The 19,559-nt window shown below is 38.9% G+C and overlaps 1 protein-coding gene across 1 annotated transcript in view; it reads left to right on the top strand.

Moving 5' to 3' along the window:
• Window positions 1-89: 89 nt before the first annotated feature.
• The window catches only part of T265_03898 (hypothetical protein), a gene marked incomplete at both ends in the record, with an annotated part of 36,534 nt that continues 17,064 nt past the window's right edge, over window positions 90-19,559 (top strand). Inside the window, 4 exons of the mRNA XM_009168490.1 lie at window positions 90-134; window positions 4,731-4,818; window positions 9,641-9,655; window positions 17,515-17,538. Coding sequence (XP_009166754.1) covers window positions 90-134; window positions 4,731-4,818; window positions 9,641-9,655; window positions 17,515-17,538 — 172 coding nt within the window. The remainder of the gene's footprint in view (window positions 135-4,730; window positions 4,819-9,640; window positions 9,656-17,514; window positions 17,539-19,559) is intronic.

Below are 19,559 nucleotides of genomic sequence, written 5' to 3'. Positions count from 1 at the left end.
TAGTAAACTGGACAATTAGGGTGCGGACAAAAATTTCAAACATATCATTTTTTAATCTTGCCCTACGCGCATTTGAGCAGTCTCATAAGATGACTTCATCTCCCAATCAAACAAATACAGAGTCAACACTCGTCGTAAGTATATGTTTTGGGAATTCTGGAATAGAATCAAGCTTACTTGACAATGTTATAATTAACACGACTGCTTTGAGGGATACAAATGGCAAGTGGATAGGATATTACCTAATGAGATTCGCCAAATCCTTTACTTGCATGACCGCTTGGCAAAGCACTTAAAATACAAAAGGTTGGACTTTATTTTCCTATTGTAAACCTGTTTCATTCTCGTAGAGTGAGATAATAACCAACAACTGAGTCCTGTGGCTGAATTTTGGTGTAGAATTAACCAAGATTGTATGACCTTGTTCAGGCTCAACAAGAGTGAAGCTTATTTTTTAGAGTTAGGTATATGAAGTAATTTCTACCAGGTTAGATGATGTGTTACATCGTTTTCAGGCTTGTTTATCTGACTGGAATTTTGAGTACATTTTCCCCAACGAGTTTTAAGCAGTTTGATTTTTCCGGCTGTATTGTCCAGAAGAGATGCATATTGAATTGAGCATGAGGAAAAAGGGCATCCCTTTAGAAATGTGGAAATTCGGTGACTCTAATAGGAAGTTGAAACGCTTCGTACGAGCCATACCATTTGGCAGTGATCTTTCACTCTGAGATTTCAGGAGGTGGTTCACTCTCTGTCTTTTGATTAATCATTCAAAAGATTAGTTGAAATTTTTGAGAAAAACTCCTTGTTTGTTGTGGTACTTGTTACTGACTTCTTGATTCCACATGTTTGATGCTGTAGATAGCTTGAGGGTCTTAAACGCCGGTAAGTTTGAAAATGGTTTTATTTAAATTATCATGTTCATTCATTGAAATACTGGATCAGTATAAACATGAGTCCAACAAAAGTATCGCGACTTAAGATGTGGTACAGGGTAGAAGGATTTTGTGACTATTTAGTGCAGCTATGCCCACATTCCATCAACCTTCCGTCATGTTGAGTCCCAGATATACTCAACCAAATACAGAATGTGAACAGTCAACTTGGCGTTCCACCCCGTTAAGCTAGCTGGTTTTACCGTTTCGGAAAAGAGTATACCACAAGGCGTATATTAGCTGCACACATGTCTACAGTGTATATCTGAACTGCTCGCATTTTCTTGCAACACTTTTACAGTACGGGACCTGTTGTACCAAGGTGCGTATTTTGTCCTGACTGATGTTACAACAAATACTTTCTTGAAAAAGGGTCGATTCTCGTATGCTTTTGATCAATCAAAACCAAATATTATTGTAGAACCATTAGAGGTTACCACTTTTCAGGACCAAGCATCTATTTGTTAAGCGAAGAAATGCTTTGCTCCCCATGCTTCCATTGGCATACAGCCCCAACCGCTGCCATTCTAACGCCGTTCTAACTTCGTATATGACTAAGTGGTGCAGAGTAGTAATTCATGGTAGTTTACAAACGTTTGAAAACTCGCCTCCAAAATGGGTCACAATCACTTATGTGTAGGTTTGATTTTACAATATAACGGCAAGACTTAGTGAAGCCCTCCGACCTTACTTCCATTTACATCATACCCCTGGACAAGTCATCTAAGCAAACCTTACGGTAAATCACATATGTTCGCCAGTTGGCTTCAGCCAATCTGTTCTGCCCAAATGTTCTTCATACTGTATGATTCCGGAGGAATCCATAGTATGGCGTGTCGGTCTAACCGAGGCTTTTTAGGAATCAGTCGACTCCGCTCATTTGTTAAGTCAACTAACAACAAGTAGCAGGTGATGCGTAAAAGTTGAATTTTTAAAAATATGCGTGGGAGGATTTTCAAGAGGAATAAGGAGGTAGGTAGAATACGTATTTTTTGCGCCTGATAAGGAATTGTAAGAGTTCACTGGTGGGAAGTACTAAACGAGAAAACACGACGTCTGATTCTTTATTTTATTCTTCGTCACTTAGTGTCCAGCAGTGCATATAGTGAGTTTTTCTTCACTGTACATCGTTTAAGTCGGTAACAACGTACTGCTATTCTTTACCATGTCAAAGTGCGCAAGAATCTTTTCGTTTATATCTAAGTAGACAGCAAACCCATGGGCTCATTTTGACCAAGCTTTAATTATTTCACGCAATCTTTATTGGTAAATTACTTGAGTCAGCACTATTCCTCAAATGTTTAGGTTTGTTGGCCCAAATGTCTTTGTGGAACTATTTTATTGTACAGAATCCCTCGGTTTCATTAACTCACCAAGGTTCAGTTTCACTGTGAGACGGACTGGAACATCAGTAAACGAAAAAAAACAATATTGCGCCTGTGAAATTTACATATATTGTAACTTGGGGAAAAATGCAGCGCATAACAACTCACCTGAGCTTAATAGTAATGCGTTCTTAGAATATTCTTTTCATTCCAACCATATTTATAAGGAATGCACACTCCCCGTCATACAATTATTATGATTCTGAGCTTTTTCGTCACCAGTAAACAAACATGACCGCCTATTTTCAAGCACAATTTCACTCAGCGTTGAAAAGTTATGACTGTTTAAGCATACATCGACTGCATCGATGAGCTTGGTCATTTTTGCAAAGGGTTCCAACTAACTTTCTCTCTTCAAATAGTCAGAATGATGAAGATTTTAATCTTCTCTTTGAGTAGCTGAGTTAACTTGGAATTTGTTTACATAGAATCTAATCAAAACTCACTTCGAGGGATAAAATATCCAGGGAACTAGGTCAAAGGTGACCCTGTGAATATCAGAACACCATAGGTTTTAAAAAAATGTTATTTCTGAATAAATGTCTGTAACGTCAAGCCTTATTTAGTAATGATTTCAGCGTACTATTTGACAAACTTTATTCTTGAAATACTGCTGACTGCAAGGGGAGCTAAACTATAACGGTGCCCCGTTTATCGGTACCTTAATTAGTTTAGATTTAGCGATAATATCATGGTGATCATTACACAAACTCCACTGCTTGTTGAAAGATGTACAACGGCTGCCAAAAATCATGAAGATTGTTTGAATGACCCTCCATGATTTGGATTTGCACTCCACGTGACTAGTTTGCTAAATGCCGCCTACTAATGTTTCATTACGGAAAATGCGTACTTTTTATTGCAGTCCTTGTAGAATTTCGCAATTGCAGTAGAACAGGAAACCATAACAGAAAGTGCAGCAGATAAATAATGTACAAGAACAAGTGACGTCACATGCAAAGACATGAAAGACAAGTTGTTTCGATAGAAACATAGGATGAGAAATGACCAAACAAGTTAATTTCAATGTCTCAAAAAAAATTTGTAGAAACTTAAGAGTATATAGAGTAGGTTAATGTATTCAAGTCCTGGTCTTTGGAGTAAACAAAAACGAGAGAACTTTTTGTGCCTTGCGAAGTTACTAGCCTCCAAAAATTATGGACTACTGGGTCTTACCAAAGCTGGCGAAAAAGTAGTTTTTATGAAGTCTAGTGTAGTCACCAATTCCATACGGATGGCATTCAGGAAGACAATTTTTTTCGACCGCGTAGAGTCGTCTACTCAAGAGTGACATTAGACCCTAGGCAAAAATAAACGCAATAAAAATGTGGCGCCAACCCATTCCGTCGGATCGCAGCCGATGTTCGTACATGGAACTTAAGAATGAAAATTCAAGAAATTTCACGATTCTAGTAAACAATGCTATGCAGGAAGAGTGACCAATATTTGGACAAATTTTTGAGGAGTAACCCTCTGGCAAGGAAAAAAGTTTCTGGGCGCGATACTGATGCTGAAAGGACACGATCCTGCGACGTTTCAAGTATGGTAATGACGCAGCTACTCCAGGCGGATGCATCAGAACGCAAAAACAAGAAGACCTTTAGTCTTATTGGTGGCAAGATTGCAGGAGTTACGAAAGTCAAGTATTTGGAATGTACTTAGAAAAGGGTTCATCTGATTGTGCTTACCTAATCAATCCCCCCGCCACTGTATTTATAGAGGGGCAATTAAGCATATAGCTCAAATGTGCAGTATCAAAACCGTAGAAAACCCTCTGAAAGGAAGATGAAACATCATTTCGCGTGCACACTTTTTTAGGATAAACAGCCAATGGCAGTGGGCGGAACAAAATCAAAATGTGTAGTGCAACATTGATTCATGCTCAGAAGGTGGAGTTATTTTTACATGTAACCAGGCGATGTTGCAAGGGATCTAATGTGTCTGAATTACTGATGACTGATCGGTCAGAAAGTAATCAAGGGTCGTCTAGGTCATACCCTTAGGGCCTTGGATGTAACTGAGAATGAAATGCTTTTGCTTCCGATGGGCTTTCCTTTCCACCCGTTATGCCCAACCCCGTTGACCAAACCAAACACGTGTTATAGGAATGGTGCAAATTTGTTTTTCTGCTGTGCTAAACAGCGAAAAAGAAACCGTTGAACCATTTGTAAACAACGTCGATTGATATCTTGCCACCGTGTAGAATGAGAAAGTGATATAGTGATCAATTTTGCCTTAGTATAACGTTCGACTGTTTCTACGAAAACCCCAATGAAAGAAGCAAGTAGAGTGCAAAGTGCGGGTGATGTTGAAAAGCTTGTGAAGTGACAAACAGAAGTCTTTGCATGTACCAATGCTTGACCGCTTTTTCGCAAACGTGTAGTTAGTTTTAAATATTTTCAAACATCAGATTAGGGGTGCTGTTAACATCAGCAGCATTTTCTACGAAGAGGCAAATCCATCTTGGGCGAAAATAGAATCTCTACACGAAGGCAGTGGTTAGTCGACTTTCATAAGAAACGGAAAGCTTGCTGCTTCAGGAGATCGTCCCAGTAGACTTTAGTTGGTTAGACCTAAAACTTTGCGGGGACATGGTTTTAATTTTTGGAATGAGCCACGGACGCATTATGGATAAGTGTGAGCCGAATGATGCTTGCGAAATCTCCAATAATCTCCCTCATTTTCTTCGCTATATTGGATTCGAATGCCATGATACTCTTTTCAGTTCCATTCTGATCAGATGGCCAAAACGTCCTTATCCGGCCTTGATTAAAACTGACAGGTGCCTCGTAGGTTCTTAACCGTACAATAGTACAGCTCATTACTGGATGTGCTGGGGTGATAAACATCTGAAATATCTTCGGGAAGCAAGGGATATCCAACCACATTCATTGAGGCTAGACAAAACGTATGACTGGATTTTCGTTACTGTTTGCAAATGGCATGGGAAATAGTTTCTCTTTGTTTCATTTGGTAAGAGCAAGCAACCTCCAAAAGCAATAGTTCAAACTGTTTCAATGGGGCTGATAATCACTGTACGCCCCAGTGTCACACTCACTTTTCTCATAAAAATAACAGCACTGTCAGACTAACATGTTTTGTTCATTGCTTTAGAAAAAAATATCCCTGGTAAGTAGAGGAAGGTGTTCCAGTATAAGGTATTATGGTATTTGGAAACGTAAAGGCAGAGTGTGAAATGCCGTCACTCTGTGCAAATATGAGTGTGCCGTTCTTTTATGTTACTCTTGGGGAAATTAAATCAGACAACAAATAAATTGCAGCATACCGCGTTGTCTGAATGTAATCCAGACGGCTCAGTCAATCCGTCCTGCTGCCATAATTCTTAAGTGGCGGTTGGACAGTATGCTCTTAGTGGTATTTGGTCAATTTACTGAGAAAGTTTATTCCGAAGCAGTAATTTAAAATTGAGGCAAGACATGGTAGTCTTGTCATATTGCACTTTAATGCATTTTGTAGCTTACCAGTAAGATCAACTTAGTTGAGGAACTTTAGTTGTGGTTTCGACACTGAATGTTCTATTTGATGTGTAAAACGACGAGTTTTGTTTATGTTAGGCGAATTTTAAAGCTTTTCCGCATTTTGGTTGTTATTGCACAGTCTATACGAAGCAAGAAGGCTTAAACCACAATTATTTAAACTAGTCAACTATCTGTTCCATAGCTGGTAGGGAAAGGCCACATTCCGCCTTTTGGGAAATCTGGAGCTCGTCGTGTGTTCCTGGTATTCTGTTTGCAACGAACAAGTCGGAGTGGGTACATAGATAGGTTATCTTTCGGTTGGCATCAAATAAGTTAATGTTTAATTTCGTTTGCAGTTTTATTTCACTCGAAAGTACAACTTAAATACTGATTTTGCTTTCTTGATTAGAGCCAGTTTATTACCTCGGTAAGTATACCTGTTGAGCACCCTATTAGAATAATGCGGTTATTGAATGAGTTGTAGTCAACACTGGATCACAAATGAGCCCCCAGTAAGGAATTCCAAGGTGTCGTCTTTATTTAAAAGTCCAAGTTTATTTTCCTATGGCTGTCAACTACTATGAATCGGGTCTTAGCCTAACCGAGAACTAGAATATTACGTGGGAGATGAAAGTAACCTGAGTTGACATCAAGCCCACATTGGTTGGCCAGGACTCTTTAAACTTTGCAACCTACTTGAACAAAGAAATCACTCAAATCCACCTTACTATTACCAGTAAAATAAGGAAAGCCTTACCGCTTAAAATCTATTTAGTAGCAGAACTAACTAAGCGGTTACAAGTCATCAGACAGGAAATTTAACATCTTATATGCACATGGTCACATGCATACTTTCAAACTTACCTGGATATTCATTCACTTTAAAGTAGTTTCAAAATTTCTCTAATAAACCCCGCCCTCCATCAGATGCGAAGGCAGAACTTGAACACCAAACCCACCATTTAACCGCAAATAAATACTTTAATCGCCCTTTCAAATGTAAAGTACCTACTTGCAATTCATCAGCTAGTTCTGTACAAAGGTAATAATTGTTCTTTTTTCGTTTATCCGACCAAACGTTTTATTCAATAAATATCTTTCTTATAAGTTAAACGATTCCTGCGACCAAACTGGGACAATAAAATAGCTTTCCACTTCCTAGTTAGCAGACCTTAACAACAAGAATCAGGTTGTTGTTAAAATATTTGGGTCACTTCCTTTAGCAGAGAGCACATTACGCTTACCTGAATACGGTTTTTAACAAACGCATTGACTCAGTCATGTGCCTAAAAATTGTGAAATATATGTTGGCAGTTCGCAGTGGTAATAATTTCTTTCTCTCTAACAAAACGTTTATTTTTTTAACTGCATTATTTTGAAGCTGCCGACGAGCGTCTTCGTAAGTTTGCTCTCACACAAACCATGCTATGATTCCGCAAGCTAACAGGCAACTAGCCAATTCCAAAATTCCACTAATTGTATAAAATTTGAACAGAACCGTTGTAGTTCATTTAAGTCATACAAAAAATTCATAGTAAAAGAGCTAAATCACGTGGACAAATGGACTTTTGTACAGAACTTGAAATTGTATGTTCATGAGCATGCATTCTAATAGTTGTCCATAAAAGCCCGATCATAATTCGGACAACATGGCTATAAAAGTCAAAATGGACATTAAATCCCTAAGGTACCTGCCTCTTTTAGTGCATTTCAACCCAACTCGTCTATAAATGCATTTGTTGTTTGAAAAGCGTTAAACACAAACATACGATATAGCTGTTATGGGATATTTTTTATGTTATTCTTTTGTGCAGAAAAATATCAGAGTGATCTGAAGTGTGAGTATATGATATTTGATGTAAATCTCTCTCTTATTTGTATATGAATTTGCCTACCACACAAAAATACTGTCGTGCACAACTTTAACGATTCGAAAACGTCTAAGGCAACAAGGCATAGATTCAACCACTGTCAGTCAAACGGTTTATCCGCTGAGCGCCCAATAATCTTATCAATACCTGATATACTTTGAGTTCAATGACACTTCCCCGACAACACAGTTTCAACGATTAAGCGCTGGCGCCAGTGCGAAACGGGCCTCATATGTGAGCCTAAAACTGCTTTACATAGAAGACCGCGTCGGAATTGGTATAATTTGAAAACAGAAAATGTTTGTCTAGTGAACTGTGATGACGGTCGCTGTGAATATAATCCCTGGTGGACAAAGTCCGAAAATATAATTCTTTAGGAAGTAAGCAGAGGAACCCATGGGCTTCACCATTCCTCCTGCGCCTTGCAACAAAAAAAACAGGAGCTATCCATTCAAGAGGCAAATTACATATGTTGTTTCACAACCACAGAGAAATTAACTTCGAGTTATAACCTGGAGTTTTTGTCGGCAGGTGACAATGGCTTTAAATCCCGAATGGCTTGATTAACGATGAACTCATAATTTGAATTCGGAGCCTTGAAGTGATTCACATAAAGCCAGCCAATTCTAAAACTTGCAGGCTTATGCTTGACGGATTTGTTGCAGTGACCCCTGATTAATGTGAGCAGAGATATCAACAGAACCTCATATCAAACCTCAACAAACCGTTAATAAACAAAACTAGGTTGAGTGGCTTGGGTTGAAAGTATTAGCATATCGGAACGTTCGTTGCAATAATAGGTTTGTTATTTAATAGATGGACTGTGCAAAAATCTCAAGAAACTTGAAGGTACTCTGGTTCTAGTGAATTTGGGTATCTTTGTAGAATGTGCCAAACGGTGCTATTGGTCTTCGCTTGAGCAACGTAACTGGCCAATGAATAGCCTGACACAATCATCATGATAAACGACAGCATAAAATCAATTTTCAAACCTAAGGCTTTGATGCCATTTAGTCAGCAAATGCAGCATGGAAATGTTGGTAGTTTTAAGTATTGTGCCTGTAAGTGGGTCGGGATATTGCCAGGACGATCAGATGTAAACAACAGGACGATTAGGGTCCTCAACTAAAGCCTTTCACTCGAACGTCAGATTGCAAGGCAGTGGTTTTGGTGGGAATGGCAAGTGTCATACTATTTTTAATGAAGATATCACTACGATTGTCTCAAACCCTAACATGGATAGCCCGACCTCTAACGACGGATCAAACCATTTATCCCAATTCGTTGGTTTTTGTATTGGACCGCTGCATCCGCGATCATCACGTCTCAGAGTCTAAACAGGAAAACCAGACTGGCACACTTGAGCAAAAGAACTTCTACTTTAACCCCGGTTTAGACAAACTCCGCCCTAAATGACTGAAAACAGTCACCTACAATTTTTATCATAGTATGAAATTTTTGTTTCCCCCTGGCATGGGTATACCAACCGAAATCAGGCAGAGAGATATTGGTACGGTAAGCGATTATGAACACCTGAAAGCTTTGAACCGCTGGGAGGGGAAACCATGCTTCAAGAATGCTAATTAAGACTAATATATATAAATAAGCAACAATAATCCCTAATAAAACATAAGCCTTGTAACGCTACCACAGTGATAGCAATTTTTATTGAAAAAGGTCAACTTTCTCTCCAACACCCTTTGACAGCAGTGACGCGCAGAAGGCCTCCGGAAATATATATATATATATTAGTGAAAATTTCCAAGTGGTAAACGGTAGTACACTGAGAATAATATGCCGTTCAGGCACGCACGTATCATACCGTCTTCTTAAACTTCTGTGGACGGGACCGTTATCTTCAAGAAATCCGAATAGCTTAGTGGAGTAAAAGCCGGACAGAAAGCTGATGGAAATTTGCGCTTCATGGTTCTTGTGACTATATATTTTCTCTTCTCCTTATTCGTCTGCAGTTGCCGTCCAAGAACGTAAGTGAAAATTCCATACCCCTACCGTAACTCTGTTGTTTGCTGCGGTTGTAACTTATCAGCAAATATTTTGCCATCAGTCTACGTGTAATTTTCCATGCGTCTTTATTGGACTCCCATCGCTATAAAATACCGGTGGATTAAAAACGCACCTGTTGTTAGACTTTACATAATATGGCAGGTGCACCAGTATCACTTCACCACAAATTTGATACCTCTGAGCTTGGAACTACAAAGCAACACTCATCATCAAGCCAAGATAGCTAGCTGGTACATATTGACGGTTTGAAGAGATGTTTCGGATAGTCTCGTTTTATTTCAAACGTCATTATCGCCAAAATTATTTAAGAGATCCTATGGATGCACTAGATTTTTGTGAGTCACTTCTGATGCCGGGTTTGTAATGACCAGTATGTACAGTGCTTCAAAATCATGGCTGTTCGGCTATCAACCACGCGCTGTATTGACCAACAAGCTACGCCCGTTCCGCGGGCAATCAATGCCAAGTCGGTCATCGGCCAGCCGACCGCGAATAATGCAAAATTTTAAAGCAGAATACAACTAAAGTAGTGAACTCAGGAGAGATGCTTTATAACATCCTTGTCAATGATTCTTGGAACACTTTGGATGGAATAAGTATAAACAAAGTAACGCACTGCCTCAAACAACAGTAAACTAACAATCACTAAGTTGTATATAAATGACCTAACTATAGTAAACTGTACAGATAGCAAAGGAACAAATAAATTGGAATCATAATTGAGGGGAAGTAAGGTGTAATTCTGATAATCATTTATTTTGGACGATGCATACGGCACAGCGTGCTAATGGAATACCTCAGGAAATGGGAGGAGCTTCCAGTAGTGAAGTCATCAGTTACATGTTAGTGATCTGGTTGTAACGTAATTAGATTGATTAACAGGAGATGACAAGCACTAACAGATGTCTGTTTTACAAGAATGATGATGATTACAAAAGTTAAATGCAATTGATAAAATTAAATACAGTGCAAGAAGGGAATAAGCCAAATAGTGACTTATCTTTTAAGGGGGACTGTTGAAAGATCCTGACTGCGGTTCCGGACGCGAGACATGTCTTCTCTGCAGTATAGCTTTTACACCGCTTCTGTAGTTGCCCGTGGGGACCTGTGTAGTTCCGCTAACTTCCTGTCCTGTGCGTTCGAGCATGTGTTTCGGCCGAGTTGCATGCCTATTTATTGTATGCAGTATGAAGACAGGGGTGTCCATTCGTGTTTAATAATTGCACGAACGTGAATACAACTTGACCTGTTATGGTGGCGCGTGACGCATGTAGTAGCCGCGTAAACATAAATAGATGGGAAATTTTAGCGTACGTGTTGTCCCCTAGGTGAACACAGGCATGTCGAGGTTGTCACCGAAGACGAAATCCTACCTAAGCGCTTACATTTTTTATAGTTATACAATAGCACCACTGATACGTTCCCCTGGATGGTTTGAATTGTATAACTCAACCAAGATAAACCTGCATTTTCAAACATGTCTCATGACTGTTTGAGCCAAGTTTCACGTCCAAAAATATCTAGCTTAGATGTTGTGCACAATGAATGAGACATTTTATCAATAAAAATATTCTTCAGCATGCCCTGTTTCGCTGCGCTACATACATTGGCACCTTACAAAAGTTCCACTCTAGAATCCGCTATCAAGGAATGAACTTCCAATGAATTATTATCGGTAGTCACATCACAAATGTAGCAACGAAAATACCATGTTTTATCCCTATATGCACGGCGAAACGGGCAGTTTTGTACAGGAAAGTTAAATACACAATAAATGATTTTCTGCTTGTCCGTTGCCAAGCAACGCATTCTCCGAAAACGCCTCAGGCGAGAGACAGTCTACCCTTTAAAAAATTTCGCTGCACACTTTACTTAGCGCACAATGTCTAAGGGTAGGACTGTGTGTATAAGCATATATATGCTTGATCGTTTTGCGCACACAACATTTGTTTCACTCTTCACTCTGTAGTTGATGGCGGTGTTAAGAATAAGCATGGCTGGTATTTAGGGTAAACCTCTTATTTGGGCTCATGGCGGAAGCAGCGAAAACAGTAGTCTTGCCCTCAGCAATGTCTGAGAAAAATTGCACATCTTGGAATTTACTCTGTCCGCCGCAGATAATAACGTGATCAACACTACAAAGAAATTGAGTCAGTAGCAATTTTGACCGAAAGTCACACCTATTAGAATATTCTGGGTATTTTACTTGAGTCCGCGGCCTATCCCAATGGTAAATTATGTAATTTTTTTCTTTTAGTCGACGATCACGAATCATATGGTAAGAAATTTGTCAAAACAGAGGGCTTTCGTTGTTCACCTGCCATGTACTATTTGTTGTAAATTGACCGACACCAATGCAAACGGACTATTGATTGTGCTTTGCGGAGCACATCCATTTTAGTCTGACTACTATTCACACGCCAACTCTCCTGAGCTCGGTAAACAGCCTTGGCTGATTAGTCTAATTTCGCCGTTTCAGATTATTTCAGTAACGCTGGGCTACTTTTAAGGAAGTGTAGTTTAATGGGTTACATGAACGATTCTCAAAGAGAAAGTTCCTTCAATAAACCTGTTTCTCACTGTGAATTATTTTGTTTCACGTAGATACAGAAATCTACGAGGTCCTTACATGGTATTTGGTAAAGATAAATTACAGCTTATTTATCTGATCAGAACCAAAATCGTTTGGGCAGTGGTGTCTGGTCAATTTGTCTCTTATTTTTAGGCAACAAGCCGGTTCTTATTCAAAACTACAGTTCCGACCTTTATTAGAAGTTTAGGGAGTAAACGTTTAGATGTATATATACATGTACGTGTACATATATATATATATATATATATTCGAGGGCTCACCCCCCACAATGACAATATCGATTTTGTTGGTGATGGCAGTTTCACTCCAATACCCAACAGACTAATAACCGAGGAGAAAAACTTTTCCCAGGCAATTAAAATACAATATTCAAAACCATCTAAATGAATGGTGATTAGATAAATTTGTCTTATTTTGCCGTTCATGATTTTTCTTGTGCTGTGTATCGGCGCATTGTTTCACTAATTCCTACATCTGACAGCTTCTTTCGTTGACATGCACACCATAAACTTCTCCCTTTTCATTTTTTGAAGATTACAAACTTCCGTTTCATTCTTATATGTTAATTTTTAACTGCTTTCTATTTTTTCCTTCAGTTTAATTTTCAAAATCTTGATCGATTTTTCGTATTTTAAGCATATGTTGGCCCATTTCATTGTTTTTCATCCTTAAACTTATTGTTTTTTTTCCTTGTTGCAATCCAACATTTGCCTCCCAGAAGAACTAGCTGACAAAATGAGGTTTACCGGTTAGATATAGGCTGACTAAAATAATAGCATTATTTGGATTTTCGCAAAATTATTTAGCTGGCTGATTAGTGTTATCAAGACGGTGTTGATAAAGTAAGCTCTTCTTAGAAAAAAGCTACCGGGTTCATCAACATGAAGCAAAAGAAAGTTCACTTTGGTTCTCTGAGTAAATCTGAGCTTTTTAATTCTAAAAAATGGTTTTTCTTAATTTGTTTTGATTTTTTGGTCTCTGTTCATATCTAAGTCGATGACAACGAATTCCGTGAGTTTACACTCCTGTTTTCAGATCAAATCAAATTGTACATGTTATCACGTAACTGAGTAAGATGTCCTATCAGCTTCCCCCTAAATTCAGTCGGCCTTGATGCGGATAGTAAAATCGTGCTAGCAACGACAATACAGAGATTGAAGCAGCGTTATTATAGACTTATGAATAGCGTGCCGACTCTGACATATTGTACCTCAAACGTTCAGGATACTCAACCTCACAATTGAGGTTCATTTGCTTATTCGAAGTGCACGCTTATCGAACAATGCAAGAAGTTGAATATCGCCAGACGACTATTCATTTGCTTAAATTAGCGATTTTCTAAGTGGGGAGTGAAAATGATAAAATCTGGAAGCCATACTTAGCAGCTGGCTCTGTCGATGAGATTTCCGTGATGGTATTAGTTTCTTATATGAAAAACACAGGCAAGCTCAAAGAATAACATTTTTAATAGGTTAGTCGAGCACCAACTGAGTGTGAAGACAAACCGCATCGGGTCGATGAATCATAACAAAAGGCAAAAATTAGATAATTACTGAAGTATTTGCAGTTTGTAAATCGGTAAACGGAACCAAGTAAATGTATTTTGACGAAAAAACAAGTTGATAAGAATGAGAAGCACAACTGTTGGAAATTTGCGCTAAAGAGCATGGGTAAACGGACAATAAACCGTTCCTTGTAATTCATGGTAACGTTCCAGCCAGAATTAGCTGGGACAAACTTGCACAGAAGAACGTAGTTGATTTTCAGTAACCACCCGTACCGTACCTTCATATGTAATGACTGCGTAACCGGGTCCATTCCTCTTTTAACTACTCTAGTGGTGATTCAGAAAAGTAAGATTCTCTTTTTGTTGATTTTTGAGTAATGAATGTGTCTGAAATCTTAACCTGACTTCACTTTCAAATATTTTGATATTATCCTTTTGGCCGGATGTCAAACTATCCCTTTTAAGCATTGTTGCACGCACTCAACCGTGTAGAAACCTGTGACCATTTGTTCTACGGCTAAACGCAAATAAAATGCATTAATATATCTGAGTAAAGCAGGACTACCGATCTAGCCAGATAATAAATCTTTAAATGCTATGTTTACAACGCACACTACCTTTCCGCCTTATTAAATCCCCTGTTTTCTCAGTTTTCCGTGGTCCTAGCTATAAGGCTTAACATCATAAACGTGATCTTAGTTCTACCAAAATAACTCGCATTTTTTCCTTAGAAAAACCTTTTCTGGCTTACTCAAGACCTTCACAGTTAAATAAACGGTTGTAAATTTTGCTATTTATGCAGTCGGTATATTGGCTCTTGGTAAGTGCAAAATTTTCCCACTACTTGATGAGTTGAATATCGTAGGGAGGAATGTCCATCAGCAAACGGCGCTGTGTTAGATAAAGGTCCTGACATTACGATTGCACTTTTTCTTATGACAGACATCGCAGAACTGGAGCTCCGTATGTTTGTTTGTTTCACACGGAACATTTCTTGTACATGCAACGAAATTGAAGCAGCACAATTAGCATGTATGGCTCTGATAAAATGGGATATGCCTAACGAGCATTATTTACATCTGGTCATTGATTTAAAATGTTGTTTAGTTATTTATTGGCTTATTAAAAATGGCTTTTCCCCCTAACTCTGCCACTTGGCGTTTCCATCTAGCTAGAGTTCGGAACAGTCGCATGTTTAGCCTAACAGCGTCTTTCAAATACTTGTTTACATGTCCATCCAGCTTAGTGTTTTGAATTTGACTAAAATATCTTGGTGAACAGCGTAAATTTCCGTTCAAGAAGGTCACGAAATCAAAAGGGACATCAGCTGCACTCGCGATTGAATGGAGGCGGACACATACATTACCAAATTAAGCTCGACGTGAGGGAAGAATGCAACTAACCACAGGCTGTATGCCAATAGTAATTGTCTACATTTTACAGACGGAGCGTTTGGCTTCTGAAAAATATATAAATCAAAGTTAGACTTCATTTTGTCTTTAGCCAACGATATTTTGCGGGAGTCTCGGATAGTGAGCAAGATCGATTCGAGCAACAGGATGTCTAATTCCCGGGAAATATTGATGAATTAAAAAACAAGATGTGGATAGAAGTCTAATTAGCGCCTTACTCGCACATGTTCCGTTGTAACATGTTTGTTCAAAACGTATCTCAAATTAGTAGGGAAGCTGCAGTATCCTTTTAAAAATATTGTTAGCGAAAGGAAAAACACTAGTTTATGGCATCATTTACAGGCGTTTCCTCTAGAGGGTTAAAGAAGCATCTCATCCGAATTGGAAATTCTTCAACGCTACTATTTCCGTGATCTTAACTCTTACTCAGACGAGAGGACCTCATACAATGAACGAATCCTACTTTTGGCAAGGATTTCCAGGCCATTGCTGTCAAAGAAATGTGGTTATTTTGATATGATAATTTTCTTTGAAAACGGTTTCCTCCAACAACGCGGCTGATTCTCTGTAGAGGAAAATGAAAAGAAGAATTCATCTTTTCCATATGTTAGCTCAAGCCCAAATAACATACGTGGAGATTTTTTCACAGAATTTTATGTAATACAAGAAGCGAGCAACAGCAAACGTACAAGAAAAAACTTGGAGAAACTTTAGGGGGTCGTTTTTCCGACTCATCAGAAAGGTGGCACGTGAACATTCATGTAACTGCATCGTGGCCCTTGATATTCCAAAACTGTTGGTGTATTCCTAGTGTACTCCTAGTTCCTACGGTTGTAAAAATGATTTTTTATTCCACCTAGATTGTAACTGTTTTTCTACCTCTGACTCTCTTGTTTCCTTCTAATAAATAAAACCAACTGACTGATAATGTCTTTTTCTTGTTTTGCAGATACATTCACAGGTACATCTGCTTCCTGATTTCAAATATTTTAAAGTAATTCCAAAACCCCATGTGGACTCTAGAACTTGGTTCCTGTAAAGCAACCGATTAGAACCATCGGTATCTTTTTCTAAAGCTGCTGTGAAGCTATTTACTGTTTATTTTTTTGTTTATCCACTTAGTTTTTGACCATAGTATGTGTCAAACCAAAGCAATATGGATGCCATTCTAAGACACTAGCTTTACTTCGTAAGAGGGAAGTGTCTCGAAGTGCTTGTCAAGATAACCGTTTACAACCTTGTCAACAATGAAAACTAAACAGAATATCATCATTGTAAAAACATCAGTCTAGAAGAACACTTTTGTGATTTCCTTCGCCAACGAATGTACTATGTTTGTCGTGTCATCGAATAGCGCCATCGAATAGCGCTAGCAACAGTGCCACACTCTTTTGCGTGCACATGAGTATGTAGGCCCAATCCGTCACAAATGCAGAGGAACCATGTTCCGTCTCGCTGTTTCTTTCTCATTCGCTGCCCTTCAGCCCATGACGCCGGCTCTGCACTACCCATGCATCATTGTCGGAACGTTATGTAGCTTGACTTGGTTAATCGGCGGTCGGTCTTCATCTTAAGGTTATGGGACAGTTGGGGCATATACGTAACCCACTAGACGAACCTATCAAAAACCCTACTCTCTTAATTTCAAGGTGAAGGCGGGGATGCAGAAGGTGAGTACTTCGGTCGTAACTAATTTCCGTCCAATGAAATACACATCCCTCAAATTTGCCAGCTGCAAGCAAACCAAAGAGATATATAAATGCAGAAACACCGGAAACATCCTACTTGCACAGCTAAACAACCTCTCAGAAAAATTTAGGAATATTTGTGAGGGGTAACATGAGTAAAGAAGTTAGGAGTGATATTTTACGTGAATGAGTTTGTGCAACCATGTGTTCCCATATTTAGACAATCAATGAGATCACTATAAACTCGAGGGAATATCCCTTCTGAATAAGCACTTTGTGCTCCACAAAATTTGCAAATCTGTCTTGAGACCCCCTAGTCTGGAAGTAGTCATTTCAAGTGACTGAACAAACGCAGCACGTCTGATTCAGCACATCTGCTCAGCTGAACCGTCCGAAGGAGGCCAAGGTTTTCAAGCTGGCTGATCACAACTTTGTTATCATCAGTGATACTGGTGCAGCAAATTCTGTACTAATACGAACTCGTTGTTAACGATCGAGTTGTGATCCTGGTAATTCTGTTCTCTGATTAACCAAGGCCAAAATGGGAGTTTAATTAAAAACCACAAATTTTACTTTCCGCTGTAATGCTTTGCTAATTTTTCTCTTATTTTTTTACCAGATTTCAAGAGGCAGCTGAAAGTCCGTAAGTATGGCTGTGAATCATCTTCTGGAGTGAACACACTGAAATGTCACATATATCCACTACAACTACAATGTTGGATTTCCTATAATATTATATCACAATAAAACAGAGTAAAAACAAGACATCAGTAAACTGAACGCATTCACTTTAAGGCAAGCCGAAATTTTTTTACAGAATAAAATTGGTTAAAATACAATGCCAGTTATCGGGATCTTATGTTATAAATTCACTCAAATTTCGCCTCTTTTCTGCAAATATAATGCAAAATAGTCTGGATCAAACGTATCCATAAAATCGACCATCATTTACTTGTTATTTGCCATGTTTTTCCTATTGCAGAATACTCTGCCTATGTGTACGTAATGAGTCACTGGTCTTAATCCTCTCGCTATATTTACTTACTTGTCATTTTTGTTTTGCTCATACTTAACTTAGTTTGCGAAGCTATGGGGTAGTAGCTCTTCTCTCTGGACAGAGCCTTCTTGGTGCTAGCGATTCTGAAAAGAATACACTTGCTAGAATATTTAAAGTATCGACTGACTTAGAACCATGGGTTGACCAACTTTTGCCAGTTTCGCTTCTACGACATGCACTCATCCCCGAAAGTGTGATGTCGCGATTTCGAAAGGATGTTTGCAGATAACGCAAAAGTTTTATACAATTTGATGGTTAATCCGTCCGAATGTTTGTTCATATCCGCAGACCACGTACGAAGACAAGTACGAGGTACAAGTTGGAGGACACTCGCTGACGTCATCCAATGAGAGGGTTCTATGAATCTAGTCCGAGTTATCACTTTGACGAATTAGCTGTGCAGACGTCTCAATTTACAAGAGTGAAACATGTGTATCAGAGTCAACTGATAACATACCGAATGTGCTCAAAAGTATAGTTAAAGACCAGCAATGAAGAAAGCCACATCCTTTGGATACCAAAAGTTTAATTTGGCTAGACTTCACCTAGGGTTACCCATTTGAGTTTGCAGCTTTCACGAAGGAATGGCTCTGGATAAAAGATTACTCATATGGAATCAGATTCGTGATTCGGCGCACTAACAAAACATAATTCCCTAAAAGTGTTTTCTCCGAACCGCTGAGCGTTGGGGCTTTTTCAACCAGAGGTTCATACTGAGGAAGGTCTCAGTCTTGGTAATTAAGGCAACAACAAACAAAATGATTTTAACGGGGCTCTCAAAAGCGATGGTAACTGCGGCCACCTGTATTAAATTCCATTTGAAAAAGCCTTCAGATATTTGAAATAAACACTGCATGCGGGTAGATACGAGTGACTTAAGACTCAAAACAGATTCCCAGTTTTCTCCCGTCGGTAGTAGCCACCTTTCCAGTGGAACAAAATCTATTTACTTCGGGTGGTTAACTGTACACAGACATTGATCTACCAAATAGGCCTTCTGAGAGGATTAGATGCAAGATGCTCACTTACGTAGACTCAGCTCGACTAGGATTGAGTTACTGACTTCGTTTCAAAGGCAGACTCAGCTGGATCTCTCATTTTTTATATTTCTCAACTAAATGTGATGCATAAAGTGCGACTCATATTTCAATTAGAAAAATGGTTGAGATGTCGTGGTATATTCTCTCAAAGCAATTACTCATGAAGTTTTTAAAAGGTTTCCGAGAATCGCTTTGTGCAGCACATTCAGTTAAACAATAGGAAATCTAGGGTTTCAGCCAAAATGCACTTGAATCTTCCGTCAAAAACAATCTGGTGCGCGAATGAGTATTTTAAGTGCATTTTCTATAATTCGGATTTAAGTAGAAAATAAAGTTGACAGAAAATCGGAACGGTACCTGATGCGCCACAAGAAGGGCGAAACAACAGTGGCACACTTTTTTGCGTACTCATGAGTATGTAAGCCCAATCCGTCACAAATGTAGACGAACCATGTTCCGTCTCGCTGTTCCTTTCTCATTCGCTGCCCTTCATCCCATGACGCCGGCTCTGCATTACCCATGCATCATTGTCGGAACGTTATGGAGCTTGACTTGCTTAATCAATCG

The sequence above is a fragment of the Opisthorchis viverrini genome, assembly GCF_000715545.1.
Source record: "Opisthorchis viverrini unplaced genomic scaffold opera_v5_59, whole genome shotgun sequence".
NCBI classification, from domain to species: domain Eukaryota; kingdom Metazoa; phylum Platyhelminthes; class Trematoda; order Opisthorchiida; family Opisthorchiidae; genus Opisthorchis; species Opisthorchis viverrini.
This window is presented reverse-complemented; position numbering and strand designations above follow the sequence as displayed.